Raw genomic sequence first — 23,770 nt, 5'->3', positions numbered from 1 at the left:
ACACATAGAGCATTGGGAACCTCGAACAAACTACCAAGTCGGGTAGTTGAAACATGAAATCCTGACAACTTTTAAAAAAGTATTTGGATGAGATATCGGGACATCTTAACTTTTAGCTAAGCAAACAAGCTTGATGGACTGAATGGTCTACCCTTGCTTGTCAAATGTCTTATGTTATTATTGTTATCATTAATTCTTTAATTTAATCAGATATACTCAATAGATATTTGAAGAAATTATTGCAGTAGTCTCCTTGTTTATACTGTAATTTTTGTGTTTTTTTTTTTTTAACGAAGCACCTTATAATTTTATATACCATATACTTTCTCATTACTAATCAAAGTATTCAGGTCACATCAAGTACTGGTTAGCGCAAACTGCACACCGCTTGTTTTTCACTTGTAGTCTGTGATTATGAATCCATTTTCTACAAAAAAGGATTATTGTACACAAACTATTTCAAATGATCAAAAGTGAGGTTTTCTGAACCTACAGCAGCAGGGATTTAACTGCAGTTTCATTGTGTAAATGACAACGCAAACGGTGACCACAACTTTACCACAGCCTTGGTGAAGATGTTCTCAGGCTGGTGATTAAACTAAGAGGGGAAGGAACTAAACAAGCTTCAAAACTTTATGGCTCATGTCAAAACAATGGGAAAAAGTAGTGTAAATAAAGCAGTTTATTTCCACCTGGTTCCCAGATGGAAGGATAAAAGACGTTACTGCAGACAAACATCTAATAGGTTGAGAAATTGTTTGGTTAGCAGAACTGGACATGGCTTGTGGATGGTGCAGATCAAAGTCTGGCCCTGCATGACTGTTCATGAAGGTAGCATGGTCCTTGAACAGTTTTGGATTTATGAATTTTTATTACAGCAGAGTGCTCAATTCAATTAGAACTTATTACTAAAAAGGCAGACACAATAGACCCCCTTAGTTAAAAAATTACCTGCATATATGTCATGATATTGGGGTATTTTGTGACTTATTTTCACATTTCTATTAATGTTCTGTTTCTCTGTTTGCCATTTTGTTTTGGCCTTAGCTAATATCTTGTGCATAGCAACACATTCCTGTTGCCATCACATGATGCTAAGAAGTTGTGCGTCATTATGTCACTTCCATGAAGTAGGTGAGGCAAACAAGGGCTCCTCTTGGGGTCTGTGATTCTAGATTCCTTCCAAAAACTCGCATTGATGATTTTAGAGGGAATGGTCAATAGGAATTGTTCAGGGTGGAACACGTTAGACAGTTATTTCAGCAGTTTTGAGCAACATTTTGGTCAGGTTCATTTTGATCTCTTGGTGTTTTTTGTCCCCAGCTATGATTTGTGCCTCTCCCATTTTCTGGTTCTTTGTAAAACATTGTTCTCCCTGCTATTCTCCATACTTACCAATCCAATATGTAAATGCACTATTTATTACTGTTTTAAAACTGTATATCAGCTGTTGATTAAGCTCATCTTGCTCATTCTAGTTGCTCTGAATTTCCAAACTGCGGGGTTGGAGATGGATCTTAATGATGGCCGATTTAGCCAGAATGGCCGATGTGGATATGTTTTAAAGCCTGCATTCATGAGAAGCATGGACAGCAAATTTGACCCCGAAAATCCTGCAGGAAGAGAGGACTACAGACCCCTGACTCTCTCTGTTCAGGTAAATTATTGTTTAAATGACATTTGAACACATTGGAAAAACACTATGTGATTTTAAATATGAATAAGGCCACTACTTAACCTGCAAAATTTCTTTCGCCCCTGAGGAAAGTTCAGTTAATTTCAATAAGAAAAATCATCAGTTATAGTTTATCTGTATATCGCCCTCTAATCAAGCCCCTATAACAATGAAAGAAAACTTACCAGCCTTATTCTGCGGTGTTGGGGGCAGACAACAGTGAGATCTACCGATAAATGACATAAAGATTGGCACCTGCTGGGTTGGAAGGAAAAAAAACACACCCAGACTTTCATAACATTGTTGGTATTCCAATATAAATAATAATAATAATAATTCTTTACATTTATATAGCACTTTTCTCACTATAAACAGTTATTAAACACTAGCTCTCCAATACATATATAATAATTTAATTTACCCTGATTTCTATCTTCTCATTAACTTCTCACCAATATATAACATTAGAAAACAAGTCCCTTACACTCTGGGGGCATTTTTCAGCAATCTCCACTTTGGATGGGGGGCCAAAACAAAGCCTTATCTCTCTATTATAAAAGAAAATCTTGAGACGAGACAAGACTAAGAGATTTTTTCAAGTCCCGCCCCCCTTTGAACCATTTCCGCTTAACGGCACATGCCCACGGTCCACTCACCTCTCATTTGTGTGAATGAATTTGTCGGACACAGTTCCTGCTCTCTTAGCTCTTATAAATTTTTATGTTTTCCTCACTTTAAGTTCACAATAAAAGAAGACTTATTATGTCCAAATCTTAATGAAGAATTTCATCCAGAAGGGTTATTAACAGAAGAAATGAGTACACAGGCAATTCTAGCACCAAGAAACGATGAAGCCAATTGAATTAACGTGAAAATTGTCGATTGGTTACAGGGCAAATTGGTTAAATGCGTATCAATAAACTATGCTGAAACAGTTGGTGGTGATGGTGCGTAAGTTGAAAACATCAACTTACAATATCCTGTAGAATATGTACAACCGTTAACACCACCCGGTCTTCCACCGGCCGAACTACTGTTGAAAGAAGGATGTATTGTAATGTTATTACGTAATTTATGTACTGTATGTGTGATGGACTATGCAATAGGACAAGATTAGTTCAAAATTGGTCGAACAATTCTGACATGTAAAATTTTAACAGGCGACAAGAAAGGTAATGTAGTACATCTTAACATTAGACACCAAAAGAGATCTTGATATGCCATTCGTATTGAAACATTTATAGTTTCCCATTAGAATAGCGTTTGTTATGATAATTAACAAATCACAGGGACAAACATTCGAAAAAGTCAGTTTATTTATTAGAGAGAAAGAAACGATATTCACTCATGGGCAGTTATATGTTGTGTTGTCATGATGTAACTCCAAACACTAAATCAAAATTCAAAGCGATACTGACGAAAAGTTAATTCCAAATATTGTTTTTACTGAAGTTTTACAGTAAAATTGTAAGTTTAAAAAGTATTTGCATGTTAATTTCAAAGCCAAATAGAATGAAAATGTATAACGCAACATGAAACATAATTTTCTTTCAATTTATTATGTTTTACTATTTTTACTATGGTTAATTACTCGCTGTAATATAATATACTTAGGTCTATTATGCATATGTAACAATTCCCATGAAAAAAACAATCTGTTTAAATTGTACATCCGCTTCCCCATATGCGAGCGGCAGATCCACAAAGTGGCTAGCGCATAGTGCTCGCCCGGGGGGTTGTCGAGCGAAGCGAGCAGGGGGCAGAGCCCCCTAGTTATTCAAACAATAAAGGCAGAACAGTCAATTTTTTGCTAAAACCTGACAGAGAGCATCTCAAATGTGATAGAATCTGTATTTGTGTCAATTTTAAATATTTCTTTACTTAGAAACTGCTGCTAAACTAGGAAAAAAGAACAGGTGCTTACAATAATATTTTCAAATTTTTGCTTTCTGATAGAGTATATTTCATGTACAAGTAATGCCAGGGCAGCATTTTCACCTCTGAGGCATCCCCAGACATTTCAATTGTACTGGTCTAAAGTTTCGTGTTGATAACACAAAGAAATAAATAGTTACTACAACATTTGGCATCATGGGTCCCCACCCCTATCCAAAACCTCTCCAAACAGTGACCCAGTTTCAGAACAGTTTTATTCCACGTAAAACTGTGAATCACATAAAAACTCTGAACCCCCTCCCCAAATAGATTCTTACACCCAAGTACCTCTGTACCCCACCTACACATTTACATGAAACTATTTACAGTGTTTGTTTCTGCTTCAAATAGTGAAATTTTTCATTATGCATGCCATCAACTGTGTCTCATTATGTCCATATACTGTATGGACATCTACTTATCGTTTGAGATGTCACAGTCGCTGCCATCTAATGGTATAAAGTTTGAGAGTGTGTGACCTATTGAGTCAGAGCTAATAACGTGGAAATGTGAGGTGGTATTTGCCAAAGGTGGCTTTGCGACTTCTCTTATTTAGAGGATATTTCATGATTGATGCATCGTATAATAAAGTGCTGGGACCTGTTTTGATCAGTAGAGCCTCCTGTAAGTACTGATGTGTCACTTGTAGATATTTCCTCTTGTTTTGTGAAGTAATAATGTGAGAGCACACAAGAAATCAGAAGAATGGTGTAACCCTGTTTCGGGTTTTCAGCCTATAGCTTGAATTTGCTTGGTCATTGGGAGGGTTCATCGCATTGGTTGAAATCTATTGGTTGGGACTTTGTGATTGATGCATAACACTTGGGTATTCCTTATATAGAATAATTACTTCAATTTTTTCCAATATTTTTTAGGCAATTTATGAAACACCACATGGATGATTTCTTACCAAAATAAATGTCAATCATAAATATTGTAACAATTTGATTACTAGGAGTGTGAGGTCAACACCCATCACCTGCAAAAGAGGTATTGTTTGTGTCAGAGAGTGGCATATTTCACCCGTAAGATATGGCGAAAGATTTCTGGATACCAGGCCGCTCAGGATGTAAGAGTTTTTAATATTCATTATTCATCAGCCATTTCATTCTGGCATCAGGCATTTCATCCAGTGTTTTTCATTAATTCTAACCTATGAAAAAAGAAAGACAAAACCCCTCCATGCCGTGACCTGCTTCTTTTCCAAGAAATCAAACTCCCTTTTCAATTTTGCCACTTTTCCACCTTTGCCAGTAAATCAGTTTCTTAAAACATAATACAAATATAACACCTTATTTATTTCCCACAAACTGTCTGTCATGGTTTGTTCTGGGAAAAAAAAAAACATGAGCTCATCCCATTTTCAGTTTTCTGAAAAAGTGCCCGTTTCACGTCATTTTCATTTAACATTTTGATTGACGTTTCCAATTCTAGACTCCAATTATTTGAGAACATTATATTCTTGCAAATGCATTTTTACTATTTGAATAAATGTTTATGGAATTGCTAATTATTACCCTGCAGAAATTACATCGGCACCACCTATTATTCTACAAAATGGTCACAACTGACTACAAAGGATCTCCTTTTGTCTACCTAACTTAAATGGTGTTCGCTAGTGGCAAACAAGATGAATAATGGCATCATAAGCATGCCTAGTAACACTGTACCCTTGTAAGTTTTTTACCTCTGCTGTCAAATTAACACAGATATTTGAAAACGTATTTCAAATGTTGTTGACTTGTTATCAGTTCCATTGAATTTCCTGGAAGTGTGAAGACAGAAGACTTGATAAATGTGACATGAAATTCTCAAACCTGCTGCAAAAAGAAGGGGACTGAAGGCAGAATAAGGGTTGGGTTCCAGGAGAAAACACCATTAAATGATGATTGTGGAGTAAGTGAAGGACACTGCTGGCAGCTGATCAAGCACTTACAGTATGAAGATGGAGTTGGCTGGGGGGTCACAAATCTTGTTCCAGGCTGAACTCTCATTCCTTTTAATTAGTTTAATTCGTGAGCTCATGAGAATGATCTCATCCTTGACACCATCTTCATCCAATTCAAAGTTGCTAGCTTGTTGCAGGGTCTACTCAGGTGGACACCCATAGTGCCCATTTGGAATTACCAGTGTGGGCAAAAAACCAGAGTATCTAGAGGAATATCCGTATTGGCACAGGGGAGATCATGTGAACTCCACAATGGCAAGGTGCAAGTTTTTAACCCAGGACAGTGACTCTGTGACACAGCAATGCTAGCCCGTTTGCTACTGTACCTTCCTTTAGTAGAATATGAAAGTAAAGGGGAAGAGAAAGCGAGGAAGGCCAAAGCAGAGATGGATGTGCTTGACTGAGGAGGAGGTGCAGGACTAAGCTGTATGGAGAAGGTTGATCAAGCACTTCGACCCCACATAGAAGTGGGAAAAGATGAAGAGGAAGAAGAAGAAAATACCAGACATATCCTACTTGTTCATTCATCTTATGGGTTATAATTTTGCAAAATATCTTTTTATGTCTGTAATATGCTGTATATTATGTCTGGCATAAAACGTAATTATATTCTCAAAGGGAAGGTAAATTAAAGGTGAAAACATTTAGTGTGGATGGCGAAAGCAAAGAAAAGTAACATAACTTCCTGTCAATTGAAATTGCTCTAGAACAATCAGAAACTAGAAAACTAGCCATTAAATTTGTGATAATTGTTCGCTATATTGTTACAGTATATGAAAGCCTCTGATAATCTGTATGTATTGCTTCTATTTAATCAATTTATAAAAATCGAGGTTTTATTTCAATATGCCCAATTTAAGAAATGACTTACAGGTAAATAAATATTTTCCCTCCAATTTTCATACAAATGATGTAGCTCAAAATGCTTTACATGATGAAGAAAGAGAAAAAAGACAAAATAAATAAGAAAATAGAATTAGGGAACACTAATTAACACAGAATAAAAGTAAGGTCCGATGGCCAGGGAGGACAGAATAAACAAAAAAATAAAATCTGCAGGGGTTCCAGGCTATGAAACCACCCAGCCCCTTCTAGGCATTCTACCTAACGTAAATGACCTCAATCAGTCCTCATTGTATTCAGGGTTCTCATGGAAGAACCTGATGATGATGGTCATGTGGACTTTTGGCCTTTAATCCATCAATGTAGGGACATCACGGTGCTTTGATCAGGTGGTGGTGGTGCAGATCGCCACCACAGAAAACTGGGAAAAGAACAGAAGAGAAAGTAGGGGTTAGTACAGATTATGGAGCCACCATGAATGATAATGATAATTAATTGAATATACAGAATATCAGGATTAAACTAAAATGAAGCTATGAGAAAGCCATGTTAAAGTACAGTGGTACCTCAGTATAAGTCCGCTTTGGAATAAGTCCAACTTGGTATAAGTCCTGTTTGGACGCAAAAGATTTTGCTTGATATACAACCTTTGTTTGGAATACAACTCGCGTGCTAGAACACTGCGTGCTACCCTTGTTTACCTCTCTTGAGACAAGGCCAAGACTGCCTGTGGTATAGCGCGTCCGCGGATTCAAAAAAAAGGGCCAGGTTTTAAATCTGTACAGCTGTGTCATTCTCCGTGGGCGCGACTGTGCGACTGCACGACCGCGGGGAGTTAATGAGGTAGTTGGAGCGAGTCGCACCTGCACATGTGGTGGATGTATATATATATGGGTTGGCACCAGGAACGGGGGGATAGATGGATCGAGGAAAAGAGTAAGATAAAGGAGGTTAAAAGACGGGAAAGAGCAGCCTTAGCAGGCACTCGACTCTTCTCAGCAAGGTAAAGTGAGGTTAAATTTTCATTTATTTCATCTAATTGCTTTTGTATTTATGTATTTTAGTATTAAACAGTGTTTAAATTATTTTATACAACCCCATCAATGTATAATATGCCAATAACAGTAGGATTTTTTTTCATGGGAATGGATTAATCATTTTCCCTTTATTTCTTATGGGAAAAATTACTTTGGTATAAGTCCTATTTGGTATAAGTCCAAGGATCTGGAATGGATTAAGGACGTATACCGAGGTACCACTGTAATGTGTTTTTAGCAGTTTTTTAAAGTGCTCCACTGTATTAGCCTGGCAAATTCCTATTGGCAAGCTATTCCAGATTTTAGGTGCATAACAGCTGAAGGCCGCCTCACCACTTCTTTTAAGTTTAGCTCTTGGAATAATAAGCAGACACTGAATTGAAGATCTAAAGTTACAATTTGGAGTGTAAGGTGAGTGGCATTCTGAAATATAGGATGGAGCAAGATTATTTAAGGCTTTGTAAACTGTAAGCAGTATTTTAAACTCAATTCTGAATGACACAGGCAACCAGTGTAGTGACATCAAAACTGGAGAAATGTGCTCGGATTTTCTTTTCCTAGTTAAGATTCTAGCAGCTGCATTCTGCACTAGTTGCAAATGATTTATGTCTTTTTTGGGTAGTCCTGAGAGGAGTGCTTTACAGTAATCTAGCCGACTGAAAACAAAAGCATGAACTAATTTCTCAGCATCTTGCAATTTTATAAGAGGTCTAACTTTTGCTATATTTCTTAAGTGAAAAAATACTGTCCTAGTAATCTGATTAATATGTGATTTAAAATTTAGGTCACATTCAATAATTACCCCTAAATTATTTACCTCCGTCTTGACTTTTAATCCTAATGCATCAAGTTTATTTCTAATACCCTCATTATATTCATTTTTGCTAATCACTAAAATTTCTGTTTTTTCCTTTTCTAGTTTGAGAAAATTACTACTCATCCACTCAGCATTGTGTCAGTGAATCAAGAGAGTCGGGGTCATCAGGCGCTATTGATAAATACAGTTGTGTGTCATCAGAATAGCTGTGGTAGCTCACGTTATGCCCCGAGATAATCTGGCCTAACGGAACCATGTAAATCAAAAAGAGCATTAATGAATTCTTGCAGAATTCTAAAGAATCTGTGCACAGTTCCACACAAAGAATTTTTCACTTTTTTTTTTCGATATCATTTTCCCATTGAGTTATAGCAGGGGCATTAGGACTCTTCCAATTGAGCAGAATTAGATAATGTAGTGTAAGAAATCATTCCGAGTTTATCGCTGGATAGTCTAATCTCATCCAAAGTGACTTCAAACACAAAAGAGGATGAGTGATGATTGGGTCCAATCTCTGATATATTTAATTTGGAGAGTTGTGTCTGGTGTATGGTTTTTAGTTGAATTACAGCAATGTTGTGCACAAATTGAGAATGAATACTGTGAATGATTAAATTCCATTCTTTACCTGAAAGATTGATGGAATATTGCCAAAGGGGATCTAGCAGTGAATGCTGTGCTAATAATTGACAAAGTCTGGAACTGTTACCAATATTCTTCTCATTACTAATTAAAATATTTTTTTTTCACTATCTTCTTATTTACTGACTTTAAATCTGAAACATTGGTGGTAAAAATGCAAATAAGTAAGATTTGTTTTTTTTTTGTATATTTTATATTACTCTTGTGTTTTACTCATAAATGATACAAATTATACAAAATAATGTTTACATGACAGTGTGTTGTGGTTGATCCGGCACAACAGATCCAGTGCACTGAGTTCAAATCCTGTAGACGGTTGCTTGTTTTGCCCGTCTGTATGTTTTTTTTATGTCCAGGTACTTCAGTTTTCCTCCCAAATCCCAAAGGAGTGTATGTATTATTCTTACATGCATGTGCTAACCAACATGCAACATGTGGCCACTGTCTGGGGCCATAATTAGGGTGAAGAAATATCTAACCTCAAAACTTCTATCTCCCTCACGTGCCAAATCTCAGAATTTATTTGTCCCTAATAGACAAACTGAATAAAGTGATTTATATTATACATATTAGAGTGAACATTTCAAAGTATTTTTTTCAGTTTTAATCTGTTTTTAAACTCCTTTGATTCAGTCACAGAGGCCTGAACAGAACACCAAAGCACATTTACACAAGCACACTCACATTCAGACAGTGCCGATTTAAAATCATCTGTTAGCCAAACCCAGATATTTTGGGGAATTTAAAAGAAAAAGCAGAGAGAAATGCTCAGTGGAATGATATGATAATAAATGAAAATTGGTCACAACAAAGGAAAATGAAAGACAAGTCAAACTGAGAAGAAACAGCTGGAAAATATAATGTGTAACTGAGCATAAAAAAAAATCCTTAAACCAGTGCACCCAAATAAAAACATGAAAACTGAACACAGTCAGCGCAGTTCAAGCTAAATGACGTCAGGACACATTTTTCCAAGTTGATGAGTACATTAAACAGTATTCTTTTATAGTGGAAGAGGTGTGGAAGTGCTAAGCAGAAATCGAAAACTGGCAGGAGTCAACCATGTAAACAAATGTTCATGAACAGGCTGAACCAAAACTTATCTCTCTTTTATAATAAAAAAATCTTGGGAAGAGAGACAAGATGTGATTTTCTCAGAGAGACACATTCATGACCTGCAAGACAAAACTTGAGATTTAACCACACCCTGGGCTGGAAATAAAAGACAAAGAGTAGATGACAAATTTGAACGTTGTAAAGAATTAAAAAATGTTGGCACAATACTTATTATTATTATTAGCAGGTTTGAGATAATGGAAGTACGAAAATTCGAAAGTCTCAAAAATATGATAGTAAAGATCACATTAGCACAAACAAGTGGAAATTATTACTCAGTGAAATAACGGAACAGCGAAAAGAGATTGAATATATTGTTTGGATTTAAACTTTAAGTCGGAGACTTGTAAATCGTCTAATTTGTGTTGCCATCAGGGAAAAGTAGGGTTTCTTCCCAATTAAGAGGCGTATCCGCGAGAATTAAAAGATTTGTTATTTGGTGAAAGTGAAATCCCACGAGAGAAAATTTCAAGCCCCGCAAGACAAAGAAATTTGGAAAAGTCCTGCCCATATCTAAAACATTTACAACCACGCAACACAGTTCAATTATTTCTCATTTGTGTGAATGCTGTTGTTTGTGTAGAGAGAAAGAAATGATATTCACTCACGGGCAATTATACATTGTGATGTCACAATGTAATTCCAAACACAGAATCAAAATTCAATGCAATATTGACAAAAAGGTAAAAGTGAAAAGAGACTGAATATATGGACATAGGTGATATGTCAGAAGTATGTAGATATTGTTTGGCTATAAACTTTAAGTCGGAGACTTGTAAATCGTCTAATTCATGTTGCCATCAGGGAAAAGTAGTGTTTCTTCCCAATGAAGAGGCCTATCTGTGAGAATTAAAAGTTTTGTTGATTGGTGAAAGTGAAATCCACATACGCGAGCGGCAGAGATGTGAAGTTGCTTCCATATAGTGCAGGTAGGGGTGTTGGCGAGCGAAGCGAGCAGGGGGCAAAGCCCTCGAGTAGTCAATAATGTCATGATTCTCAGTAGTTTTTTTAACAGACTTTCTAAATTTGTTCTTAGTTTTAGAACCTTGCTCAATTCTATATTTTACTTTCATTTTGTTATTTTGTTTTGTTTTAAGACTAATAGTTCTGTTTTATCATTGTAATAGCCATATGACCTTTAGAAGAAAGGTAATGGAATAAATTTAGAAAAATATGATATCTCTTGCCTTACATGTACCTTCGGCTCTATTCCTCTGTATCCTCACTTATCTGTATCTCTTCTGCTCGGCATTTCCTCTGTCGAATGCAGTCCCATAAAGCCTGCTTCTCAGTGTCTGGCATTTTGAGGCGCTTTGCTCACCTCCTCTCTGCTTTTATACTTTCTATCTTTGAAGGAGACTTTCAGCACGCCTCTCACGCTTTTACTCGTCCTAATGTGCCCCACACTTGCACTTCCTCATCCAATCGTTTAACCAAAACCAAACTAACCAATTGGATTGCACATACAGACTTTAGAGTTTTATAATATAATATAGACAATTTTTCTTGGTGATCATGATGCCATCTTGTTTTAAGCGGAGGCCACCATGTTGTGTTTTCATAGCTCCAGAAGTTTCATTGCATTACATCATTGGCATTACTGTATATTAGCTGCATTATGTAAGGATCACTCAAACATTGGTGGGTACATTCTAAATAAATTATGAATGCTGTATGGCCACAAGGGGGTGCCAGAGAGACCAAACCACAGACACAGTAATACAGCACACACTGATGTGATAAAATAAAGAATACTAGCCAACCCGCGGCATAGCATACGCCGCATAATTATTTATTGATGGGTGAACACTTCCTGAATGCCACAGTTGTCCAGATGGGGTGGGTTTGAGGATACCACTGTGAGTGATTGAAAAGATGGACCTCTGGAGAGAGCAACATACAATTGTCCGTGACTGAAAACTGGGTTTGGCAGATACAGGCATATCGTTTTGAAAGTTTGTCCCTGTGCCTTATTAATTGTCATTGCAAAGGCCAATCTAACAGGAAATTGTCTGCGTGTAAAAGTAAAAGGCAAATTTGAATCTGATGGGGTCAGGGATATCTGGGGAATAAGGACAGTTTGTGAGGTAGGAGCTGCGATAGTTTTACACTCCAGTACATTGCGGTGAATGCTGGTAACAGTCCTTCTAGTGCCATCACAGAGACTTCTTGCTGGCATGAGGTTTCTGAGAAGCATGACGACTGAACCTATTTTAATTTTGAGTTTATGCGGAGGCATGCCAGTGGGAGTAAGACTGTTAAGAAATTCTTCGGGGAATGAAACTTGATCTGTGGGATCATCTGTAACGATGGAGGCAATGCTGGTGAAAGTTACTTCGTCGGTAGGGATAAGTTTCAGTACTTGTTCATTAAGGTGTCGCGAGTCTTCGTTGGTGACGCTTAATATAGCTTGCGTACTGAGTTGTTCCGGAGTCACAGATGAGAGACACTTTTTTTAATGAGTTTTAAGCACAGGGAAAAAATGAACATTTGAAACATCCGTAATTTAATAAACCACCAAGAAAAGTAACATTGCAACAATGCACGCTACGAACCGATCGCTGTAAACAGAAGTAAAAACAAAATCAAGCCCGGCGCATTCTTTAACTGCCTTCCCTGCCTTATGCGTCCAGCCCCCTCCCTCTCTCGCGTGCCTGTGTGTGTGTCTCTCTCTCTCGCACGCCTGTGTGTGTGTGTGTGTCTCTCTCGCACGCCTGTGTGTGTGCGTCTCTCTTCCACGCCTGTGTGTGTGCGTCTCTCTTCCGCGCCTGTGTGTGTGTGCGTCTCTCTCTCTCTCTCGCGCCTGTGTGTGTGTGTCTGTCTCTCGCGCGCCTCTGTGTGTGCGTCTCTCTCGCACACCTGTGTGTGTGTGTGTGTGTCTCTCTCTCTGGCTCGCTCGCACGCTACACAGGGAATGCACAGGGAGAGACTGAACACATGTGAAAATCATCGGCAAGCACGGCTGCTTAGTGAATTATTGTTGGTGGGCGGGGCTCTGTGAGTTGGCAGGCATGGCGCTGTCTTGCGTGCGTCTTGCTTGCCGTGGACGGTTTCTGAGAAGCATGATGACTGAACCTATTTTAATTTTGAGTTTATGCGGAGGCATGCCAGTGGGAGTAAGACTGTTAAGAAATTCTTTGGGGAATGAAACTTGATCTGCGGGATCGTCTGTGACGATGGAGGCAACGCTGGTGAAAGTTACTTCGTCGGTAGGGATAAGTTTCAGTACTTGTTCGTTACAGTGTAGTGAGTCTTCGTTGGTGACGCTTAATATAGCTTGCGTACTGATTTGTTCCGGAGTCACAGTTGAGAAGTCGATGTCGCCATATAGTTGTTGAACGGGATCAGAAATAAAAGGAAAACAATGTGAAGGTAATGGACGTGGGAGGAGTGTTAGAGTTGGCGGGCGGGGCTCTGTTGTGCGTATTCCATGGTCTCTGTCTTGCGTGCCCTGGTCGGCTGCTTAGTGAATTGTTGGCGGGCGGGGCTCTGTCTTGCGTGCGTCTTGCTTGCCATGGACTTATGGAATTATATATAGATGTGTTTTGGGTCTCTTGAACCCATTGATTCCCGGTTTTGACTCCTGCTGTTTTTTTTTGGTTAAGATTTAATTTCCTGGACCTTTATTATTCCTGACACTGAGGTCTTCCAGTTTTCACCTGTATCAAAACAGAGAACTTGAAAGGGTTCAAACCTTTACTTGAATTAGAAACTTCTTTTTGTGAACACTAACACTCTTTCCATTATTGGTTATAAAGACCAGATAGCTGCTAATGGTAGCCCCTCATCTTCTTATATAATATGCTACCGTGGCTGTCCGTTGGTCTGTCCAGGATTTTAATTAATCTGTAGCTCACAAACCGTTTGACCCATTGACCTGAAATTTGGTACACATATACTATGTGACATCAACTGTCTACTCTCGGGTGATGATTTTTATTGCTCTTTATATTTTTATTTTATTGTAGAATCAACTCTCGGCAGCAGGGCAGACGTGCGGCGCATGTGTATGGGCGCCGTTCTCATTCCCTACCACCTTCGCTGTCATTTTCTCTACCTCTTCATATCTTAAATCATTCTTGAAGCAGATTAAGTGAAACATTAAGAAAAATGTACTAAATAATTGCAACACAAACACTGACCATCAGTTTTAACGCAAAAAGATGCCGATGGAAGAAGAGAAGACGTGGGCCGCTTGGGTGGAGAAAAGAAGAGCTGCTCAGGAAGCAGCAAGCGCATCAACCTTTGAGCAAACGAATGCTAAATGTACAGAGAAAGAGTATGAAAACTAGGAATGCTCAAGTCAAGTGTATTCACTGCACATTATCGTGCAGTCTGCCATTACTGGTTATTAAATAATCTGGCACCTACTATCTCACAATTTGTAACATGTGCACTGGCCACTCTGCAATGGGAAAGCATCACTAGGCATCAGGCAGGCACCGGCAATAAAACACATCATTATCAACACATTAAAAAAATGTGAAAAATAAAATAAAAAATTATTACAAGAAAAGAGAAAATACATCAAAATTAAGATTAAACAGTCACCGTTCCTGAAACAAACCATTCAGGATCATAGATGGCTGGAGTGGTTCCTTGAAGCATTAGGAATGAGGCAGGAACCAGCCCTGGACAGGGCACCAGCACATTATTAGCGCCCACTCATACACACACACACACCAATTCGTGACCCTTTAGGAATCACTAATTAATCTAACATGGACATCTTTATAAGTTACTTTGGACATCTAGTTTATAAGCCTTTGACATCTTTATAAATTACAGTCAAATGAGGAAAACTGCCCAGAATGCATTGTGTCACTAAAATTTGTAGAGGAAAAGCAGAATACACACAGAAAAAGCCCAGCAGACATAAGGAGAATGAGCATCTTAATGCAGACAGCTTCTAGGCACAGGATTCAAACTCAAGACAATGGACACCACTGTGCCACCCTGTAACCCAAAAATGTGTACATGTAATTGGCCATAATGTGAAATGACTAACGCCCTATTTTGTAATGCATTCTCTTCAGAAATTAAAATTCTGCATTGTCTTTTCCAAGGGTACATGTCTTTTGAGCCAGGGAGGTGTATTTACATCTTCTATACTGCATGCTCCTTTAGTTATATTCTTTGTAACTTGCAGGTTATCAGCGGACAGCAGCTACCCAAAGTCAACAATAAAGAAGGCTCCATCATAGATCCCTTAGTGAGGGTGGAGATTCATGGTGTGCCGATGGATCAGGCTAGGCAGGAGACCAAATACATAGACAACAATGGTAAGGACTACCATGGCACCTCATATCAGCCTTGCTCGGGATCTGGCATGGATTATACAGAATGAAAGAGCTGTCATTGAAGGAAAATCCATTCAAATTTTAATGTAATTTTCCAATATTTAGACATATTTTTGACTGTGTAGTCAGTATTTTCCAGTCCTGTTATTTTAGATTTTTATTACTCTGTACATAGGTCTTGAAAGGTTTATAGTGAAAATCAGCGGCCCATAATTGAGCACTATGAAGTGGATGCCGAAATGTCATGCAGTAACTATAATATTAAATCATTCAGTTACCTAAGGCCACAGAAACTCGAGCATGCCCAGCATACTAATGTGGCTTGTGTTATTTTGCCATTTCGAACTTGGTAATCATCTCGTATTAACAGTATGACTCTTCAGAAGTTGATCTTACCATAGTAGTTATGCTTTTCATGTGATCGGTGAACTGAGTTTTAAATTACCACTTTCTAATCAGGCCAGAGTCCACTGCACTACTTCCTATTTCTACTTCTGTGGGTTTATTTTCACATTCCTCCATGAAAAAAATACACTGGTGTGTATTCATCCTCTTATTCTATTGAAGCCTTCACTAATGTGACAGGTTGTAACAGCCCTGGCAGGGAATCATGCACTGTCCACAAAAAATGTTTTAATTGCAAAAGAAATTTATAAAGGAGGCAAACCGAAGTGTAAATTACAGTCAAATGAGGAAAACTGCCCAGAATGCATTGTGTCACTAAAATTTTTATAACCTTGCTTGAATGATAGATAGATATCTAGATAGATAGATTGATTGATACTTTATTAATCCCAAGGGGAAATTCACATACTCCAGCAGCACCTTACTGATACAAAAAACAATGTTATATTAAAGATTGATAATAATGCAGGTAAAAACAGACAATAACTTTATATAATGTTAACGTTTACCCCCCTGGGTGGAATTGAAGAGTCGCATAGTTTGGGGGAGGAACGATCTCCTCAGTCTGTCAGTGGAGCAGGACAGTGACAGCAGTCTGTCGCTGAAGCTGCTCCTCTGTCTAGAGATGACACTGTTTAGTGGATGCAGTGGATTTTCCATAATTGATAGGTTCCTGCTGAGCGCCCTTCGCTCTGCCACAGATGTCAAACTGTCCAGCTCCATGCCAACAATAGAGCCTGCCTTCCTCACCAGTTTGGCCAGGCGTGAGGCCTCTTTCTTCTTAATGCTGCCTCCCCAGCACACCACCGCGTAGAAGAGGGCGCTCGCCACAACCGTCTGATAGAACATCTGCAGCATCTTATTGCAGATGTTGAAGGACGCCAGCCTTCTAAGGAAGTATAACCGGCTCTGTCCTTTCTTACACAGAGCATCAGTATTGGCAGTCCAGTCCAATTTATCATCCAGCTGCACTCCCGGGTATTTATAGGTTATTTATTGAGACAATGCTGTCCCAATTTCAGTTATGACAATTAACTCAAACTGAAAAGAAAAAATAACATTGAATGCATTTGACTTTTTTTTCTGTATTCACACAGCCAATGGTGAAGCAATTCTGTAAAAGTGACTTTTTGAACAATTTATATATTCTTAATGTGTCTACATGTTTTCCCTTTTACTCCAAAGGCTTTAATCCTTCATGGAATGAAACCCTCCAGTTTACTGTTCATGTCCCTGAATTGGCTCTGGTCCGCTTTGTGGTCGAAGATTACGATAAAACCTCTAAGAATGACTTTGTGGGCCAGTACACCCTGCCCTTCACAAGCATTCAACAAGGTAATAAACACTATTGGGCCCAATGGGTTATTTCTTGCTTGTTTTGAACCTTGATAGAACAAAATAATAAAAAAAGCAAATAGCATTGATTTTGATCATTCATTCATTGATTCATTTCCAGTATGTGTTGCCATTAACAAGTAAGAAAAGGTTTCTAAGAGATTCAAACAGGTGCGACCTATAGGTGTATTCTTGAGTTGTCAACAAACCCAAGTAGATACTAAGGAGACCAACAATTATACATTAATAAAAATGTTATTATGAGGAATGGATACCAGAACAGGGAGAACACAAAATATAAGGAAAAGGGGAACTACCCAAGGACCTAGTGCCATACCAATACAAATAACAAACCTTAACTACCACATACTATAGCAGGTCCACTTCACTACATGTGCATTTGCACGTTTTCCTGCTCACCTTCATCTGAGTAAGCCCCCATAATAACTTCTTAGTTACCTCCCTGACCTGTCTTCCATTTGCTACATAAGTCCTTGCTGAATGTTCATCTCTTGACACCAAGCTCACCAACGCTATGGTCAGAAGGGGCTTTTAAGCCGTGGAAAGAACTGCTTACTGTTACACCTTGGACTTACTTCTAGAATCCCAGATGTTGTGCATTCTTTTTTGACCACTATATATAAAGGGTGTCACAAATAATGCCGAAAGACATGAGAAAGGTTTGGGGCAGCCACCCGTATATTGTATCCTGGCTGCTAAAATTGCAATAATTGAACAGAGATGTTCACACGACAGAGTTCAAAACAGAACTGATCAAAGACAGTCAAGATGGCGGCTTTAAAGGTCTTTTAAGGAAGTGATGTCATCTCTGGGGCCAAGGCTGGAAATGATGTTGTAGGGACCAGAAATGGCGTCATCTCTGGGGCCGGAACCTGGTGGGATTTACTGGGAATTGTCTGCAAGTAACTGAGAAAGACAGTTAGTACACTCTGCCACCCCCTGGTCGGGGGTGGAATTACCATTACTCAGGCCCTTAAGCTGCCTCCTACTCACACGTGTGTGACAAGGGATATGGAGCCCAAACAGGCTGTCCACACCAGCAGTGGAGTGGAGTCCTAACATGCAGCCCTCTAGTGTCTTGGAGGATTCCTGATATATTATTGGGAATTTCCCACTAACCCATGTTACCTAGATTAAGGCTTTGTAAGACCCTATAGTCTCCTAGTAATATCTCCTGGTGGCTATAAACAAATTCTCTACTTGCATTCCTCTCATACAAGAATGTAAGCGTATTTTCTGGTTTTGCAAACTACACTTAATCTGAAACATTTAACAGCTATCAAAACAGTCTGGCAGTGGACTAGAGAGGTCTGATTGGGGGTCTTGTGATTCAGAATGCACACCCATAAATATATAGATGAAACAGTCAGTATAACAAAGCAATGTCAAACTGAATATCATGAAATGATCCTAACAATATTCAATATGTCCTTTCATACTATCGTTGAGATGGCTAGTTGAAAAGAGAAAAATGGAAAACAAAAACTCCAAACAGTAGCATCCCTGGAGATAGTTAATCTTGGGGCTTGTGGGGTCAGTTATAATGCAAATTTACAGACAATGTCAGATATAGTCCTAGAGACATAGGCCAATTATCCGTCCACCACTCATAGTCAACCTACAGTATAGGTCAGTGCTGGTCTCTTTAATCTGACAACAAAATCTTTCTATCTGCTGATTCCAAGGCCCCCAGTATCTCAGGTGTCTTTCTCATGGGCAGGAAAAAACCTTGTCAGTAGAGCAGTGGCACCAAGTGCAACATCAAGATACCGAGAAGAGAAACAGAATTGAGTTGGATGAGGGTTAACAGTTCATAATTTTTGTAATGCTTATATTTTTGTACAAATGACTAACAACCAGAAATGCATTTTGCACAGCTAATTAGCAGCTCTACTCGGGGTATGTTAGACTAAAGTAGTGAGTCTTTAGCATGGATTTAAAAGCTGAGATTGAAGGGGCATCTCATATATAAACAGGCAGATCATTTCAAAGCTGTTAATGAATTCATATTTAGAATTTTCTGTTGGCTGACATCTTGAGATCTTAATGTGTGCTCATGTTTGTAAGCAATAATGCGTTCAGGTAGGTAAACAGGGCCTTGGCCATTTAAGGCTTTGTGTGTAAGAAGGAGGATTTTAAAATCAATCCTAAACTGAAATGGAAGTCAGCATTAAGAGTTAGGAATAGGAGTTATGTGTTTGTACTTTATATTTCTTGTAATGATTCTTACAGCAACATTTTGACTTACCTGGACGATGCATAAAGAATGATTTGAATAACCTATGAATAATGCATTGCAGTAGTAAATCCTACTAGAAATACAATACAATACAATTTATTTTTATATAGCCCAAAATCACACAAGAAGTGCCGCAATGGGCTTTAACAGGCCCTGCCTCCTGACAGCCCCCCAACCTTGACTCCCTAAGAAGACAAGGAAAAAAACCCTTGTAGGGAAAAAAAATGGAAAAAACCTTGGGAAAGGCAGTTCAAAGAGAGACCCCATTCTAGGTAGGTTGGGCGTGCAGTGGGTGTCAAAAAGAAGGGGGTCAATACACTACAGTACACAGAACAGAACACAAGTAATCCTCAATACAATATAATAGTAAAATAAAAATATTACAAGTACAGAGCAAAATTCAACAGTAGATGATATTACATAATATGATTTGGATTTGTTCAGAGTCCTGGAGACCTCGGCCATCAAGCTGCCTCCCCCTATTGGTCATTCCACAGCTGAGTCAGCCAATCCGATGAAAGGACCCCACTACCCGATGATTACAATAATGATAATTACAATAATAGATACAATAACTAATTTTTCAGCTTCATCCATATTTAGAAACCATCTTAATTTTCCAATATTTTTAAGCTGGAAAAAACAGGCAGTTTTGTTAGATAAATAGATAGTTTTATAATGTGTATTTTCAAACAATGCTTCTCAACCACTGTGGGTCGCAAGGTCATAAAAAGCTGTTTCTTTTGCTGACTTGTTCACGGTAGAAAATCATATCCCTTGTATGTGTGTGCTACTCATTCAAATCACGATAATTTTCTTTGCTTTGATTTATTGTTTCCAATCAAGAACTTTGGTTTCCCGATTGTTTCAACATAGAAAGAGAAATCCGAGTCCTGATTCCATAAAGGTTGAGAACCACTGTTTAAACGACAGACTGGTGTCAAACATAAAGTCTAGGTTGGGTGCCAAGTTAGTAAAACTATTGCTTAGACCGACTGAGTTAAAACGTAACAGAATATTGTTATAATTTAACATGATTATCAGTAATTAATAACATTGGAATGACAGTATACTGTACACCGTCTCATCAGTGTCTGCTTCTCCTCTCTTTCCTGTGGCTTTGCTATGCACTACCCCTGCCCAGTGCCTCTCTTTTGTTCTTGCAAACCCCCTCTTCTCTGTGTCACCCATCACAATACGCATGGTGTCATCTGACAGGAATGGGTTGGGGTTCTGCTTATTTTCCTTCACCATACTTGCCTTTAACTCCCACCACTCATCTTGTTTCAGTTGATCATCAAATTGCATTATGTGGCCCAGGGACGTTCTTAGGCATACGCAAACTACGCATCCGCATAGGGCCCTGACCCCGACTTTTTTTTGTTGGGCTGTGGGCCTGGGGCCTCTGTCATGCCCCTGGCACTGCAGCCATCTGTGCCAGTCCCAGGAAATTCAGTTCAGTGCATCTCTTAGTCTTACTAACAATGTTAATTTATTATCCAAATTGCAATCTTCACCTAAACCCCTAATAATATTGTCATGCCGTCGAAACTTTGCCAAGTGCACTATAGCGAATGGTAATTTTAGAGATTCGTTTCAGATGCATTCAGAGAGATCCCCATAAAATCATGAAATATCCCTGTATTACCTGCCTTTACAAGATCCAGAACAAAATCAATATTTTACCACTCTGCATACACACAAGTGTACATGTAGGCCTACTGGTCATCTAAGGCCTTTTCCAGACGTTTTATTAGAACACCTTCCTGGGCTCTGGGGGGGGCACTGCCCCCACTGCCCCCCCCCCCACCCCATCCTGGGTAAGGGTGATAAAAACGTGTTTCTCATATAGAAGCATTGCAGAAACATCAGCCTCTATCCTTGAGGTCACTGAGAGAACTGATTCTAGTTATTAAATCTCGGAATGCAGAACAATGGCAAATGTTTCTACGGTCAACAAATGAAGGATAATAAATATCAGTTGATTAATAAGTTTGCATTTGTAAAAATTAAAAAGAATGGGGTGGAGTGGTGGCTCTGAGGCTAAGGATCTGCGCTGGTATCCAGAAGGTTGCCGGTTCGAATCCCCGTCACTGCCAAAAGAGATCCTACTCTGCTGGGCCCTTGAGCAAGACCCTTAACCTGTAATTGCTCCAGGGGCGCTGTACAATGGCTGACCCTGCGCTCTGACCCCAAGGGGTATGCGAAAAATAACAAATTTCTAATACGAGAAATCGTATAAGACGAAATAAAGAACAAAAAAAAAAAAAAAAAAAAAAAAAAATAGACAGAGTAACTTAACTGACATTCAAAAGAATATAAAATTAGAAAAGTGTAATCATACAGGCTGATCACAATAATTGCTTTCCACTATAACACTGCCTCCCTTTTTATGTAAAACTAGTGAAATGTGCAGATCTGTTTGCTAATCACTTTGCTGTAATAAACCCACATGTACAGGTCAGTTTGCTGCTACTTGAAATTTTTGAAATTTCCATAACGTATCACGTCATAAGATTTTAACCAAGACCAAGCCCCAGTAGTTACACTCAGACCGCTGGACGCATGCATTTGTCTGTCTTTGTCATTCTTGCCTTCTGTATCCCGCAATTGATGCTCAGCAGATGGTGCTGCTTTTCTACTTCTTCCTGTTATGGTGTTCTTCAGCACGTCACTGGACTGTGTAATTTGCTTGATGCTCATGGGTCAGTTTGGCGATATTACCTCTACCTGAAATTTTTTGAATTACCAGAACGTGTCAGTTCATAAGCTTTCAATCAAGACCAAGATCAAGGTTCTTGGCCCAGTACGTTGCTAGTCATTAAGTGACAGATGGGCATGTCTTAGTGTTTCTTTATATATAGATAGTCAAGTATTTCAGTTATAACATTACTGACATAGCTACTTTATTCTAAGAAAATATGTTCCAGTTTTGTTTAGGTTATGTGAAACAAATATAAAAAAGGCTGCACAAGTTTTTGATACAAAAAAATGAAAAATAAATACTCTATTTCATTGAGAAAATCTGAACATAAGGCCAGCGTCATATTACATGCCTTGGAGTTGGAGAGCATATCATACTTAATGACTGTAGTTGCTGGACTTCATTGCTTTAAAGATGTCAGATTACATTACAAACAATTATAGGGGTTGATGGATTACATGACTCTTTCAAAACTTCTTAGCACAACTTCAGATTTTCTATTTTAACCATAAAAGTGTTACAAGCTCAATACATCTTGGCAGCCAATCAATAAAGAGCTGTTTCCTTTTTCCACTCTGTCGGTATGACGAAGACAAGACTTGAATAGACACTTGTTTTGGCTTAAACATCCACAAGCCTCTCCTTTGCTTGTGCTTTCCAGAACACCCATTTGCCATTATTTTTTTGAGTCTTCCATTGCTTTTCTCTGTTCTTGTACATTTAATGGTGCTGTTTCTGTTGCTGGGCATTGTATGCCTTGTACTTACAGCTTAATGCTCATTGGTTGTCAAGTCTCACACTTTCAGGGGCTGTGATGATTTTCAACAAAATCAAATCTGTTTTATTTTGTCATAGTAAGTCACAGAATGCTATGACTGAGTCACTGGGGATGTTCCAGTATATGCCTGGCATTCACAGGTACATGCTGATTGTCTACAACTTCCAGAGATTATGCAAATGAAGACTATAACTAAAAATAACTTTCGAAGAGTTGTGAATTCTCTGAAGGTCAAGGCTTGCCAATGTCAGTTTTCGTATACGGGTTGAGAACCCCTAGTTGGAAATGCCTGGGACCTGAAGTATTTTGAAATATTTACATATACATATTGAGATATGTTGATGACACATATAATAGTTCATAGCACAGAGCTGTTATTAGAATGTGCGTTGACATGACAAAAATATTACATCTCAAAAATGATGAATATAATGTACAGACTATATCGTAGTTCCCTTTTAAGAGGGCCAATTCTGCATATTTGCATTGATGAACCTTATTGTTTTCTCGTCAGTTTAAATCGCCTACTTGTTGTCACTTTGCAGACAAGCTTTACTCCATCAAACCCGCTATGCTGGATGGGATGCTACATTCAGTTTTCATATGATGTGGTGGGTGCACATACATGAAACATAGCATGTTTTTGCCAACATAATAAGGTAGTTTGCAGCAGTTCTCTAAATGTAATTGGAGCACTTTACTGCACTCATATTGCAAAAAGTGAACCTAGAGAGAATGAAGCTTTTTTTGTTAGCCGTAAGCAGTGACTTTCCATTAATGCATAGCATAGGTGTCATCTTTTCACTCCCAAAACTCCTGCACAGCATATGGAATATACCACACAGCATTTATCCAACAGTCAGTCGAGTGATGGTGCTTCATGGTGTTCACTGCTTCACTGAGAATCTCAATCGTCGATTTTGAGTCCTAGCTTCGTGGCACTTTGCGGTGGACAACCCACCTGGCTTAGAATGA

General features: G+C 38.6%; 1 protein-coding gene across 1 annotated transcript in view; it reads left to right on the top strand.

Annotated features, from left to right (window-relative positions):
- The window catches only part of plcd4b (phospholipase C, delta 4b), a 125,565-nt gene that overhangs the window by 99,967 nt on the left and 1,828 nt on the right, over positions 1–23,770 (top strand). The window contains exons 14-16 of the mRNA XM_028808341.2: positions 1,479–1,657; positions 15,163–15,295; positions 16,904–17,053. Coding sequence (XP_028664174.2) covers positions 1,479–1,657; positions 15,163–15,295; positions 16,904–17,053 — 462 coding nt within the window. The remainder of the gene's footprint in view (positions 1–1,478; positions 1,658–15,162; positions 15,296–16,903; positions 17,054–23,770) is intronic.

This window comes from Erpetoichthys calabaricus, chromosome 8 (genome assembly GCF_900747795.2).
Source record: "Erpetoichthys calabaricus chromosome 8, fErpCal1.3, whole genome shotgun sequence".
In the NCBI taxonomy this organism is placed as follows: Eukaryota; Metazoa; Chordata; class Cladistia; order Polypteriformes; family Polypteridae; genus Erpetoichthys; species Erpetoichthys calabaricus.
Note: the sequence above shows the minus strand (reverse complement) of the source record. Positions and strands in the feature narration are given on the sequence as shown.